A 14512-nucleotide genomic window follows, 5' to 3' on the forward strand; every position below is an offset into this window, starting at 1 on the left:
ATCAATCATCTTCGAAGAGAACAAAGATCAGAGTATGTGGCAAATACAATTCGCCACATCTTAGACTTCTTCAATATGTGATCACCGCTCCTTGTGGAACTCGTCCCTAGAAGAGGGAACAATGTCATGGACATATATTTATTGTAATTGTTACCTAGATGATATGAATAGGTAGAAGTAGATAAAAATAGATTGATTTTATAATATCTTGTAGAAAAGCTTCCTAGAAGCTTTATAGATGTTGCTTTGATTTTACATATGTTTATACTTGATTGGTAGGTTAAAAACTTGATCAACAAGTTAACCACGTACCACACATATTGGTAGCTTGCTGACCAAGCTAACTATGTGGCACCTTTGTAGAAAACTTGTCTTTCAAGATACATGTTGTAAAAAGTCAATACATTTTTGGAGGTCCTATAGAACGTTGTCAGGTAGCTCCTAGGTAGATAGTATATATAGAGGCAAGAATGAAGCCTTCTTCACTCTTGTTGATTCATTTCTTACTTATAGTCTAGTTTCAAGGGTCTCTAGTTTTTCTTGTCTTTTGGTAATAGCCATTCCAATTTTTTTCTTAATGTGTATATTTAATTATTTCTATTTTTCAACTTTTTTTGAGAAAAGTCTCACTTATTTATTTGTTTTTATCAAGTTCGTGTCCTTGACAATATCACAACTTTCCAGCAATAGGACATTTTAGATACAATAAGACTTTGGAGCTTATATCCAAAGATTTTTAGTGGCCACAAATATGGAAAGGTGTAAAAGATTTTGTTTAGTCATGTAATATTTGTTCAAGATTAAAAACTCTTTGTAATCGACCTTATGAATTTTTTTAATCATTACCCATTTCAGAACAACTATGGCCTTCTGTTTCTAAGGATTTCATCATGGATCTTCCAATCTCACATTCTTATGACTCTATATTCGTGATAATAGATCATTTTATCAGGATGGCATATTTTATACTATGTACAAAATCTATCATAAGTGAAGAAACAGCTCAACTTTTTCTTGACAATATCTATTGCTATCATGGGATATCATATCAGATAAGGGAACTCAATTTGTATCAAAATTTTGGTAGACTCTTTTCAAGATTCCAAAAGTAGATATAAAACTATCTTTAGTATTCCATTCTCAAACTGATAGACAAACGAAGCATATTAATCAAGTTTTAGAATAGTATTTAAGATGTACCATCAACTACCAATAAGATGATTATATAATTTTTTATCATTAGCAGAGTTTGTTTATAATAATGCAATATATTCTTCAACAAAATAAACACCTTTTTTTGCCAATTATGGTTATCATCTACGACTTGATATTTTTAACTTTTCAGAAGTTAATAATCTTGTAGTAGAAGATTTTACAAATCGCTTGTCAAAGCTACATATAACAAGGAGCAGTTAAAAGAAGCTTAAGAATAACGAAAGATCAATGAGGATGTCTATCAAAAGGAACAACTGCCATTCTATGTGAGTAACAAGGTATGGTTATTTCATTGCAATGTTAAGTCTACTCGTCCTTATAACAAGTTAGACTATTGTAGGCTTAGACTATTTCTTATTTTTGTACAAATCAATCGAATTGCACATTGTTTACACCTATCAAAATCAATAAAAATCCATCTACTATTCCACTTGTTTCTTCTTGAATCATACAAGACAGTGGACATACCAAGAAGAAAACAAGTACCACCTTCTCCTATAGAAGTGGATAATAAAGAAGAATTTGAAGTAGAAGAAGTCTTAGACTCAAGGTGGCACCAAAATAAGTTAGAATATCTTGTTCATTGGTATAGATACAATATTAGTGAATGTACATAGAATCTAGTAAGAATCTTATAAATACAACAAAGAAGGTGGAGACTTTTCACTTACAACATCCATCAAAATCAAGATAAAGACCTTTTCTATAAAAGAAACAAGATCTAGGCAAGATAACATTCTACTTTCAATCGTTGTTTGTAGCTTCTTTATATTTGTGACGCTAATGAGATGAAGAACTAATAATCAGTAGATTCGACTGAAGAGCCTTTATTTGCTGATCTACTGGAGAAGATATTGTGATTGTCACAATCTTCGATACGATGCAATTAAGATGAAGATTCTCAAGAACGACATGTTTTTCCTTAAATAGATGGCAAAATATAATGAATTTGATATCACGACCTTCGAAGAGACTTTCAATGTTTGGTAATTTTATTAGAGGTAGAAACAACCGCTAATGGTGTTCCAAATATTTTATTTGAAGGAAGTTATGAAGGCTTCAACAACAACCAAATTTCAAGGTGGTCTTTTCATCCTAGTATGGGACTCTATAATATCATTTCTATAGACTTTATAACTTCTATGTATTTTTAAAAACCTTCAATCATTTTTTTTAATGGACTTCATTACAAATTTTTAACTATCAAACTTTTACATTTTACTCTGTGATAGTCAATCATCTATTTAAAATTATTCAAAACTTATTACAAATAAAAAAAAACAATGTTATGTTATAGTATGGCTTTAAAGTAAAAGAAAAATGGAAGAATTTTATTATATAAGATCTTATAATAAAAAATTATATTAAAAATATAAATAAATTTTAAAAAGATAATAAAATAATTTAGAGTTAATGCTTCTTTATAATAATAAAAAAAATTAAAAAAAAATAAATAATAAAAAAAAAATCTACTTACATTATAGGATAAAAAATAAATCAAAATAAACTAATTTAAAAAAAATAATATTATAGGCATCTTAAGATAAAATTAAAGAGTAATTTTCAATAAAAAATTATCTAAAAAAGTCTTAGATTGATGCTCAAAGAAGGCTGATAATGAACTATGGTGAAAATTAGTCCTTAAGGCACAAAACCATATACCAATAAATATGGGATTTGTTTGTTGATTGAAAGCACTATCTAAAAGAAATCTTTAAAAAGTTTTTTTAGCATTATTTTTGAGGGATTAAGTGCTTATTGACTTTGTGACATTATTATATAGTTTAGGTTTTTTGGACTGACTCTTCTTTGTATTACATTAAAAAAAATTATTTTGAGGAAGTGTATAAGTTTTATAGCAAATTTATAAATAAAATTTTATGGATTTGTGAAGACATATGTGGTGTATGTGTATTGTAAATTTGAATACAATTGAATATTACAATAAAAAATTAATTAAGATTTAAATAAATTAGAATCTTAAAAATTAGATTTTTTATTTTTAAGCATATTTTTGGTTAGATTAGAATAATATTATTTGTGTTTATGGTTGAGTAAAGTTTTCATATTCTTAAAATATTTGAGAATAAGTTTGTAATTTAAGAGAGAAATACTAAAGCTTGAAGTTTTGCATTAATATTAGAAAGAGAGAACATCCAATATTTTAGTGGATTAAAAGCATTATCTTCTATTCTCTAACTTTGATCATTTTTAAATTTTATTAAGAAATTTTGAAAACTTCATATTTTTTAATCTAGAGACTTGCTTAAAATTTTAAATGTATTGCTAAAATCAAAAGCATTATTAAAAAAAAGATTTGTCAATTTGAAATTTCAAAAAGATAAAGCAAAATACAAATTAACAAAGTAAAGCACCAAATGGCCCTATATTTAAAATTTATAAAACTTATAGAAAATTAAAAGTCCACCATTAAATTTGTAGATCTCCAAAATATAGAGATAGTTCAAATTACAACTTTAAAAAGTCTATTTATTTCTTAGAGAATATATAAATCTCATCCTCCAAATTCTAAATTTTAAATTTGAATCTATCTTCTTAGAATTATTATTATTATTGTGCTATTTTATGTTCAAAGTATCCTATCTAGGCTTAATTTTACATTTCTTACTAACACATAAGTGTATATTTGATTGATTTAAAACCTTTTTAATAAATATATTCTTAAATAATCATCGATTATTGCTTTCGACCATGATACCCAACTCTTTTTATCAATGACTTTCAAAAATGTAAGGTTATCCAATTTATTTGGCAATAATTTCAACTTTCCACATCTACGTATATTTAAGATAGACAAAATGTGAGTTTATCTAATTCATTTAGCAATGATGCCAACCTTGAGCAATAACATAAATTTAAGTCAAAGATGTGAGGTTGCCCAATTCATTTAGCAGTATTATATAGCTTGGGCATTCACTTAAATTGAAGGAAACCAAAGATGTGAGGTTGCCCAATTCATTTCGCAATGATTTCAACTCCCAACACCCACTTAAATTTAAGGAAGTCAAAGATGTGAGGTTGCCCAATTCATTTGGCAATAATGCCAAGCTTCGACACTTACTCATATCTAAAGTAGTCAAAGATAAAAGGTTGCCCAATTCATTTGGCAATGAAATTAAGCTAGAACATCCACTTAAATTTAAAGAAGTCAAAGATGTGAGGTTGCCCAATTCATTTGGCAATGATGCCAATCTTGAACAATCACATAAATTTAAGGAATTAAAAGATGTGAGGTTGCCCAATTCATTTGGCAATGATATCAACTTCCAACATCCACTTAAATTTAAGGAAGTCAAAGATGTGAGATTGCCCAATTCACTTATCAATGATGTCAAGCTTCGACACATACTCATATCCAAAGCAGATAAAGATGAAAGGTTTCTTAATTCATTTGGCAATGTTATCAAGTTTAAGCACTCACATACATTTAAGGAAGTCAAAGAAGTGAGGTTGCCCAATTCATTTGGCAATGTTATCAAGTCTAAGCACTCACATACATTTAAGGAAGTCAAAGAAGTGAGATTGCCCAATTTATTTGGCAATGATATCAACTTCCAACACCCACTTAAATTTAAGGAAGTCAAAGATGTGAGGTTGCCCAATTCATTTGGCAATGTTATCAAGCTTGAGCATTCACTTAAATTGAAGGAAAGCAAAGACGTGAGGTTGCCTAATTCATTTGGCAATGATATCAAGAATGAGCACTCACTTAAATTTAAGAAAGTCAAAGATATGAGGTTGCCCAATTCATTTGGCAATGTTATCAAACTTGGGCATTCACTTAAATTAAAGGAAACCAAAGATGTGAGGTTGCCCAATTCATTTGGTAATGATTTCAACTCCCAACACCCACTTAAATTTAAGGAAGTCAAAGATGTGAAGTTGCCCAATTCATTTGGCAATGATGCCAAGCTTTGGCACTTACTTGTATCTAAAGTAGTCAAAGATGAAAGGTTGCCCAATTCATTTGGCAATGATGTCAACTTCCAACACCAACTTAAATTTAAGAAAGTCAAAGATTTGAGGTTGTCCAATTCATTTGGCAATGATGCCAACCTTGAGCACTTACTCATATCTAAAGTAGTCAAAGATGAAAGGTTACCTAATTCATTTAGTAATGAAATTAAGCTAGAACACCCACTTAAATTTAAAGAAGTCAAAGATGTGAGGTTGCCCAATTCATTTGGCAATGATTTCAACTTCCAATAGCAATTTAAATTTAAGGAAGTCAAAGATGTGATGTTGCCAATTTCATTTGGTAATGATATCAACTTTGAGCACTTACTCTTATATAAAGTAGTCAAAGATGAAAGGTTGCTCAATTCATTTGGCAATGAAATCAAGCTAGAACATCCACTTAAATTTAAGGAAGTCAAAGATGTGAGGTTGCCTAATTCATTTGGCAATGATGTCAAGTTTGAGCACTCACATATATTTAAGGAAGTCAAAAATGTGAGGTTGTCTAATTCATTTGGCAATGATGTCAACTTCCAATACCCACTTAAATTTAAAGAAGTCAAAGATGTGAGATTGCCCAATTCATTTGGCAATGATGCCAACCTTGAACACTTACTTATATCTAAAGTAGCCAAAGATGAGAGGTTGCCCAATTCATTTGGCAATGATGTCAAGTTTGAGCACTCACATATATTTAAGGAAGTCAAAGATATGAGGTTGCCCAATTTATTTGGCAATGATGTCAAGTTAGAGCACTCACATATATTTAAGGAAGTTAAAGATGTGAGATTGCCCAAATCATTTGGCAATGATGCCAAGCTTGTACACTTACTCATATCTAAAGTAGTCAAAGATGAAAGGTTGCCCAATTCATTTGGCAATGAAATCAAGCTAGAACACCCACTTAAATTTAAAGAAGTCAAAGATGAGAGGTTGCCCAATTCATTTGGCAATGAAATCAAGCTAAAACATCCACTTAAATTTAAAGAAGTCAAAGATGAGAGGTTGCCCAATTCATTTGGCAATGATATCAATTTTGAGCACTTAGTTATTTCACAAGTAGTCAAAGATGAATAATTGTCCAATTTATTTAACAATGATATCAAACTTGAAGATTCACTTATTCTCAAGATTGTAAAAGATAGAAAATTGATTGATTTATTTGGCAATATTATCAATAAATACTTTATACACCTTAAATCCTTACAAATCTCCAAAAAAGTTGGACGATCTTTGGGATTAAATTTCCAACAGACTTCTATCAAACTCTTCAAAATTGATGGACAATGATGAGGTAGAGATGGGCACTCTCCACTCTTTATCTTTTTCTTAGCTTTGCTATTACTTAGATTTGAGAAAGGGACTTTTCCAGTTAGTACTTGATAACACACCATACCAAAACTATACACATCACTTTTTGGTAGATACTTTCGTTTGTTTGAACTTGTAAGCGCATGGTTTTCACTTCTTTGCTCATGGATTTTAATCATTTCTGGAGCCATATATCTAGTAGTACCTATATTTAGTATTTGAGTAGAACAACTACTCTTTTTGGTTTTGGACATTCCAAAATCTGCCAATTTGGCATGTACATGTCCAGTTTCCATATTTATTATCTTCACCAAAACATTGTTTGGTTTCAAGTCCCTATGCACAATATCTTTTGAGTGAAGACAAACCATACCTTCTGCAATTTGAAGAATAATGTCAACAACTACTATATTAGAGAATGGTTTATCTAGATGAAGAGTTTTCAATCTATGCCATATTAAAGAAGTAAGATCTCCATCCATCAACTCCATGAAAATAGAGCAATGATGCTCGCTTGAAGTATAGTGAAGTATGGACATAACATTTGCATGAAACACCTCCAATACAATTGACACTTCTTATTCAAAATGTTAATTGTTTGATCCATAAAATACATTCTTTGCAACTTCCATCTCTAACCAATTAACTTTAAATACAGTTGCACATGCACCTTTTCCTATCTGGTTGTGTTGCTTCACCTTGTCCAATTGTCCCTTCAATAGGTTTCGTGAAGATGCAATTGATGTGCTTGTAAGTCTTTCAAGCAAAATGTAAGCCAACTCTTTCTCCTTACCATTCAATGATCTCAATTCCAAATCCACTTTCTTTAACAATGCATCTTCATCTTGAAATGCTTTCTCTTGCACAATCTTGGCTTCAATGCTATTGATCTCTTCAATTTCGTCAACAAGTTCTGTCCAAGTTCTACTTAGTGGTGCTCTAAACTCATAGTCAAAAAATATAAGTCTACATAATTCCAAATTAAAACTTATTGATGAAACACGCTCTTACACTTTTGTCAATACAATGACAACCTTGATCCATGCATTTTTGCAACAATCTTGGATGAAGATTTCAATTTCTTTTGCCTTTGCAACAAATAGCTTGAAATTACCCACACAACTTGCCAAAGCTTCTACTGGAACATCTTTTTGATGACATATGGCATGAAAGAATGAACTAGCACTCTCAATGATGAACTTGAGTTTACAAGCTAAATATTCACATTGCTCTTTATTGAATTTTGGCAAATTTGTTGCCTTTCTTTGAGAAATTAACTCTTGGACTTTTTCCATGGATTTCATTGCAATTTTTAAATACAATTGCAACTCTAAATTTTTGCTTGATACAACTCCACCAAAAGTATGATGTACATGTATTTCATAACCATGAACCAATATTAAATCGTATGATTGTAGATACAATCAAAAAGATATGGTTGTGGATACAATTAAAAAGACATTGTAAAGATTAGCACAACATTACTTACAACTAGAAAAAACCAAAAACATGCCTATAGGAAAATACACTATCTATAATATGAAAAGAGGCACACTAATGCAACCATTTTGAACCATTTTGAACTCAAGCCATATTGAATTTGTAGTGGAAAGAGCATTACCCACACCATTAACATTCGACAACATTGACTCTGAAGTATGAGTTGTAGGGTCCAACCTAGCCATTATTCAAAGAAGAATTAGAAAATAGTAGTTTAGGATGCTCAAATTTATTACTAAGAAATGGCCTTATCACCTGTTGATGCACACATCAAATATTAGCATTTGACTTATGAGAAACTAGATTAGATTCTTGCAAGATAAATATTACCACCCTAATGGTTTATGGCTTATTCAACCATGCAATAATTCACCAAATTTTAATATCCAATAAATTACAATTATTACCTAACCTTCTAACTCCCTCAATTTAGCCCAGCCCAACGTATCACAAGCAACCAAAATAAAAAATCATACCTCCAATTTAGATATTCTCATCCATTGACAAGAATTCATCTTTATACAAAACTTCATCCATAAATGAAATGTCATCTTACAATAAGAATTCACCCATACCTAAGTATTCATTCAAGTTGTTCATCCACATGGGTTGATCAAATTCCTAACCTAACTTTATCCAACTCAATTAGTCATCCAATCCAACAATTCACCCAATCTGGAAGTCTAACCGCAATGTGGAAGATATCGAAAACGAGCCTGGAGTAGCTGCGATAGCAGTTGTGCAGGAAGAAATGGAATTGCTCGCCGACCCACTGGCGGCTCAAAGTCCTTCGATCTTCAGAACCCTTTACAGGAATGAAAGTGGGTTGGCAAAGCTGCCACCAATCTTTACAACCCTTCACAAGAATGAAACTGGATAGGCGAAGATGATTTGCAACAGAAACTCGGGATATGGAAAAGAGGGCTGCCGGATGATAATGGTATCATAATTGTTCCGAGTCCAAGAGTATCACAGGAAGCTATCCGAACTCCAGATGCTAGCTGCTCACATGAAATTCTTCTGCGAAGCCGACGGTTCTATCGACAACCAAGCTGCTTACATAAATTTTTCACTACGCTGTCAACTTCAATGCCTGCCTCACGAGGACCTTCCGCTGCCAACCATACACCACGATTCTGTGTTTTAATGAACAACCACCTTACCTCATCAGCACTAACAAATCGGTACTACATTTCAAACACCCTTGCAACAATGAATTCTGAACAACGTTGCCTCTCTGCAATTGTCGGTAGGGACTCTAACCGTCAAATTACTTGCTCAACTTTTCGCTGACACAGTCACATCTCCAAATTTAAGCATTGATATCTGCTATTCAGACCCACATCACCAGCGAACTCGCGTCCGCCTACTAGTTGCAGAACATCATTTCTCCCATTCAACAATACCTGCCAACCCCGCCAGTCCACCGAGAGTGCCGACTAAAGGCGAGGACGATGATTGGAAACTCAGCGATAGTTGAACACCGGAGCCCAAAAACAGTCGGAGACGAACGAGCACAGTAACAAGAGCCGGATTAAGTCAACCACCAGTCAAAATTGACGGCACTGCACCGCAGGACTTAATCCTCCAGCATCCACGGCGACGAAAACGCGGGTCGGCGGACAGCAAATACCGCAATTTCCCCGACAGCTACCAACCACGACCTAAACGTCCACTACTCTCTTCAAGAACTTGCAGCAGCAGCCATGACTTCAAGGAGTACAGTCGGTGAAGCAGTCGAATTTGCAGCCACAACCGCAACAGTGGCATCAAACGGCCTTAGCCAACAACAAGACGGTGGAGAACAGAACCGAAGAATAACCAGGCGAAAACGACGAGGCCAGCAACAAGAAAGCGTCGACAATCCTCAATGCCACTGGACCACCAACCCGAAAAAAGAAGCGCCACCAGAGAGCACCAAACGGAACAGAATCATGAGACACCGTCAAACACTTGATGCTTCCACCACAGTGCAACCAGCACCATCCAACGCCCCTTCACACACTATGAAGAAGAACATGGGCCGAGCACCAGCTCGATGCACGACTACAACAAACAGCAACAAGATTCGAAGCAGAAGCTGGAAAAAGGGAGAAAAAAAAAATACCCCAAAAGGGCACCCGTCGACACTCCAGTGGTAGGCGGCGGCGCAATAACAACAATAGAGCAACAAGGCGACGTCGAAAACTACCACCTTAGCATGAACACCCCTATCGCTCGCCCTCTAACGATAGACCAACGGAAGAAGTACGGAAAACAGATCACGTTGACAACAGGAGCTTCCGCAGCCACCAGCCTTGATCGCAGCACACTCCGAAGCAGGATCGCCACAGACAACAAAAAAGGTAGAACAGCCAGGAACGGCGTTGCAGAAGCGCCCTAAATGACGAGCAGCCCCCCTCCACGGGAACAGTAACGCGAGCAAAAAGCCAGATCTCGCTCCAACTGCACGACTGCGAGGAAGAGAATGCAAAACCAGCGTCGCCACACTAGGAGCATAGACCACCGGAATGGCAACAGGAGAAACGTAGCGAAACTAAGATTGCAGCAACGCCGCTGCCGTCACCACAACACACCGCACCTGAACAGCACCAACCCTAGCACCCAAAGAAAGCGAAGCTCTCGAAAACAAAAACCGGGGAAAAACCGAGAGAGTCCATCCAGCAGCAGAATCCCCCCTCGACAACTTCTCTCCCCGAGGAATGTGGATCGGGACCCCGCATCGACGGCTCTCTGTGATCGAAAGCACATTTCAATACAGCAGCTCCCTCATCCTCCTCGGCTCCTGGATGAATTCGTCCTCGTTGTCCATCCCTACATGCTGTTGATGTGCTCAGTCTTCTGCAACCTACAGTCTATGAATTCATTACTAAGAAGATGATGAAAGCTGGCCTCGGCCCAATGCCTTCGAAAAATAGTTCCTAAATTCATTACAAAGCAAAATCAATTCCTTTACCCTTTCTAGACAAAGTACTCAGTTTCAAGCTGGGTTCTTTTCAGTAAGAACTTAGTAAGCTTTTATTCACACCATCTTTTGGATACATCTTAGGTGTATTTTTTTTGTTTTTGTATTGTAGATTATGCCTGGTTAGGATTCAAGCTAGGTGTAAAATCCAATGTACGTTTACAGAATAGTTGGCCTTCAAACTAGCTCTGAATTAGGGTTTCCAAGACGATGAAATTGTACTTACTTGTGTAACAAAAGGATTCCTTTACTGCGTCGTGGAGGGGCTGGGTAGCCAAATGTCATCACATTTATGATGACTTTCCGTGTTTATAGGGCTCGTAGGGAGTGTCCATGTTACATGTACCTCAGTTTTGTCCTGGAATGTTTATGGCTTTGTCACAGCTGGGCAGACAGGATGAAAACCTCGATGGACTTTGTGTTCAATTGTGGAGTTGGCTCACGGTCAGTTGTTTCCTTCGTGCGAACCTTTCAATTTTGAAACTGTTGGTGGCATGTGCAGTGATTGCAAGGATCAGAACAAATGAGAACCGAAACAAACGAAACACCCAATTGGCAGAGTAAGCAGAGAGAATGTTAATCAGATACTCATTCCATTTCCATCATCCGACCACTTCTTCTTTTCTTTCCTACTTTTTATTTATTTATTCTCTATTATTAATTAAATACATAACAAGTGAGAATCATGAAATACCTAGAAAGAAAGACATGAAAGAATCCACTTGCAAGTGCAATTATTATTATTAATATTATTATTGTTATTACTACTACAAAAGTTACTACTTCACTCCATAAGACAATATAAAAGGCTCTTATGAATATGATGTAATCAAGTTATTGTATTAATATACTTTATGTTTTATTTTATCATTGTTAGTGTTCTTTCTCTTACATCGTATCAGAGCACTAATAATCCTTCATTTCCTTTAGTGTAAGTACAAAACTCCATCCACAATGGCTTTTCATAATTCTTCTTGCACTCTATTAATTCTATCATTTTATGGAATTAATTATTGCACTTGAAGTATTAATTTGGATGCTCTCTTAAGTGGAGTAGAATTATAAGTAATTAATGGCTTTGAGGTTGCACCCAATACATCTAATTTAGTATAACATCTAATTTAGTGCAACATGCTTGAAGTTTGAAAGATGTCAAAGCTCGTGCAAAAATACTTTTGCATTATGGAGATAACAACTTATAACACTATACAAACTACCTACATCAAAGACAATTTGGAATTATATAACGCGTGTGGGATTACATAAAGCAAATACATGTTTGCTACTGAGGTGACTCTAGATAGATAGGTAACTTAGTTATTTGCTTCACCATGTTTTCCTTTACTCAATGTAATTGCACAAAGGGAGGCTAAAGTACATTGTCAAAATTAGTCACATCTGCTTCTTATCATTCTTGCTTATGTTTTCAATAAAGTGGTAGAAAAGGGCAATTGTGGCATTTAAAAAAGCAGCTTATTATTTATGATTATCTTTCACATATAATAATAAAATAACACCTTCAATGATGCTTGCTGTTGTAGATGTGTAGCCTCTTTCAAAAAAACAATATCAGAACTTGTGTACCTAAGCTTGCAAAATCAATGATAAAAAACTATTCTCGGAAGATTAAGCAAAAAAAAATGAATTAAAAAAATCTTTAAAAATTTTGAAAAAGTTGGATAAGGTTTGCTGCTGAAAGAGTACCAAACATGACAAATCAATTATTGTATCATATTTATTTATTTATTTATTTATTTATTTTCTTGCTACAAGAGTCTAATCTAATCTAATCTGATTGCTAACACCACTCAACCATCACAACCTCTTTTTTTTACTCATGATAATAAATAAGGTTCCAATATATCATATATTTTAATAAATTCTATAATATTTATTTTATAATTTTATAATAAATTTTAAATAAAAAATATTATAAATTAAGTATCTTAAGAGATTTTATACATTTATTTTTTATTTTTTAATTAGATCTTATCTTGATGTTATAATAATTAATATCAAAATATTGTTGTATTAATAATCAAGTTTTATTGAGTACTCTTCAGTTAAAGATCAAAATGAATTCCTATGTTACTTAAGTAAATAGAAGTAAGTAGAAGTAGGTAAAATATATTAGATTGATAGTATCTTCTTTGAGAAACTTTGAAGATTTTTTTGAAATAGAGATTTGAAATTTAGATTCCAATAATTGCACCATGTGGCTATTGAAACTTGTCTTTTAAGTAATATTTTTGCAAATAAATCCTTCTTGATAGCTTGATGATTTTACTAAAGTAGGATTTTAGACTCAATTCTATTTAAAAATATTCTTTCTTGCTTTGCATCTTAAATAATAATAAAAAAAATATTTAAGTCTTTTGAATGATTTAAACTATTTTTTGGAGGTATTTACAAGTACATTAATAAAGAGAAACTATAAAAGACTAGTAAAAACAAAACTTTAGTCTTTGCAATAGAAAGCACATTCAATTGCTATATGTATTACAAAATTCTAATAGCTTGCTTGTGACATGAATTAAAACAATCAAGTTTTTTTTTTTTTTTTTTTTTTTTTTTTTTTTAAATAGTTTAAAAATAAATTAAAAGAAAAGGTTATAAATTTATTTTTGAAAATTTAAAAATTAGATTCATTAGAATATTTCATCACTTAAGCAATATCAAACAATAGTCATTTCTTCAAAAGATGCCAAGTACAATGATTTATTTAAAGAATAACAATCCAAGTTATAATAATAACTTCTAAAGCTTTATATATCTATTGATTAAGCCCAAAATATTTATAGATCAATTCAACTCAATTCAAACAATCAATAAAAGATATAAATGATAATTATTTTTGTAAAAATATATATTTATATTATAGAGAATCAGGTCATAAAATAAAAATATTGCAACATCAAATCTAATAGATTTAAGATACAGAGCACAACTTCAATTATAGAATGTTTTTTTTTAAAAATAAGGCTATTAATACACAACTACTTCCAATTAGAAGTTTTATATAAGAAACTTGGCCTTATAAAGTGGCATTTAGAAATTAAGAATCTAAAATTGTCTTTAATATCATTTAATATCCTTCATATCCACTAATAATAAATTTAAAAAGTTTAAATTGTATAATTATGATATTGTTTTTGGAGATTAGAAAAGGTCCTTGCAAAATTTAGCCTAAATACTAAAAAAATATCTTAAACTTTATTTGTTGGAGCGAAGATGGTTATGCAAATTGCAAAACAAAAAATATATTATTCTATAAATATTTAAGCAGTATGAAGTATTTATTTAGATAGAGATTAGATTAGAATCTTAATTTAGTAAAAATAATGTTAATATATTTTAAAAAAATCAGACATAAAAAAAATATTTGTCTTATATTATAAAATTTCAATGTTGTAGGATTATATGCTATGATAAAATCAACTAAAAAATAAGAAAATATATGTAGAAGTTCTAGATATTACTAATAGATATACTAATTTTAAATAAAAACTCTAAAAACGTACAAACTATTATAGATTATACAAT

General features: G+C 32.4%; 1 protein-coding gene and 1 non-coding gene across 2 annotated transcripts in view; both read right to left on the bottom strand.

Moving 5' to 3' along the window:
- The window catches only part of LOC141044409 (uncharacterized), a 64767-nt gene extending 57653 nt beyond the window's left edge, over positions 1-7114 (bottom strand). The window contains exon 1 of the mRNA XM_090255084.1: positions 5810-7114. Coding sequence (XP_090111210.1) covers positions 5810-7043 — 1234 coding nt within the window. The 5' untranslated portion in view covers positions 7044-7114. The remainder of the gene's footprint in view (positions 1-5809) is intronic.
- A 1406-nt stretch (positions 7115-8520) lies between these two features.
- Positions 8521-10657, bottom strand: LOC112290632 (uncharacterized). The gene is made up of 3 exons (XR_016506109.1): positions 10112-10657; positions 9411-9880; positions 8521-9118 (listed from the first exon to the last, which is right to left on the bottom strand). It is a non-coding gene; the product is annotated as an uncharacterized LOC112290632 (transcript).
- Positions 10658-14512: the final 3855 nt, after the last annotated feature.

This window comes from Physcomitrium patens, chromosome 13 (genome assembly GCF_059467195.1).
Source record: "Physcomitrium patens ecotype Gransden chromosome 13, ASM5946719v1, whole genome shotgun sequence".
Taxonomy (NCBI): Eukaryota; Viridiplantae; Streptophyta; class Bryopsida; order Funariales; family Funariaceae; genus Physcomitrium; species Physcomitrium patens.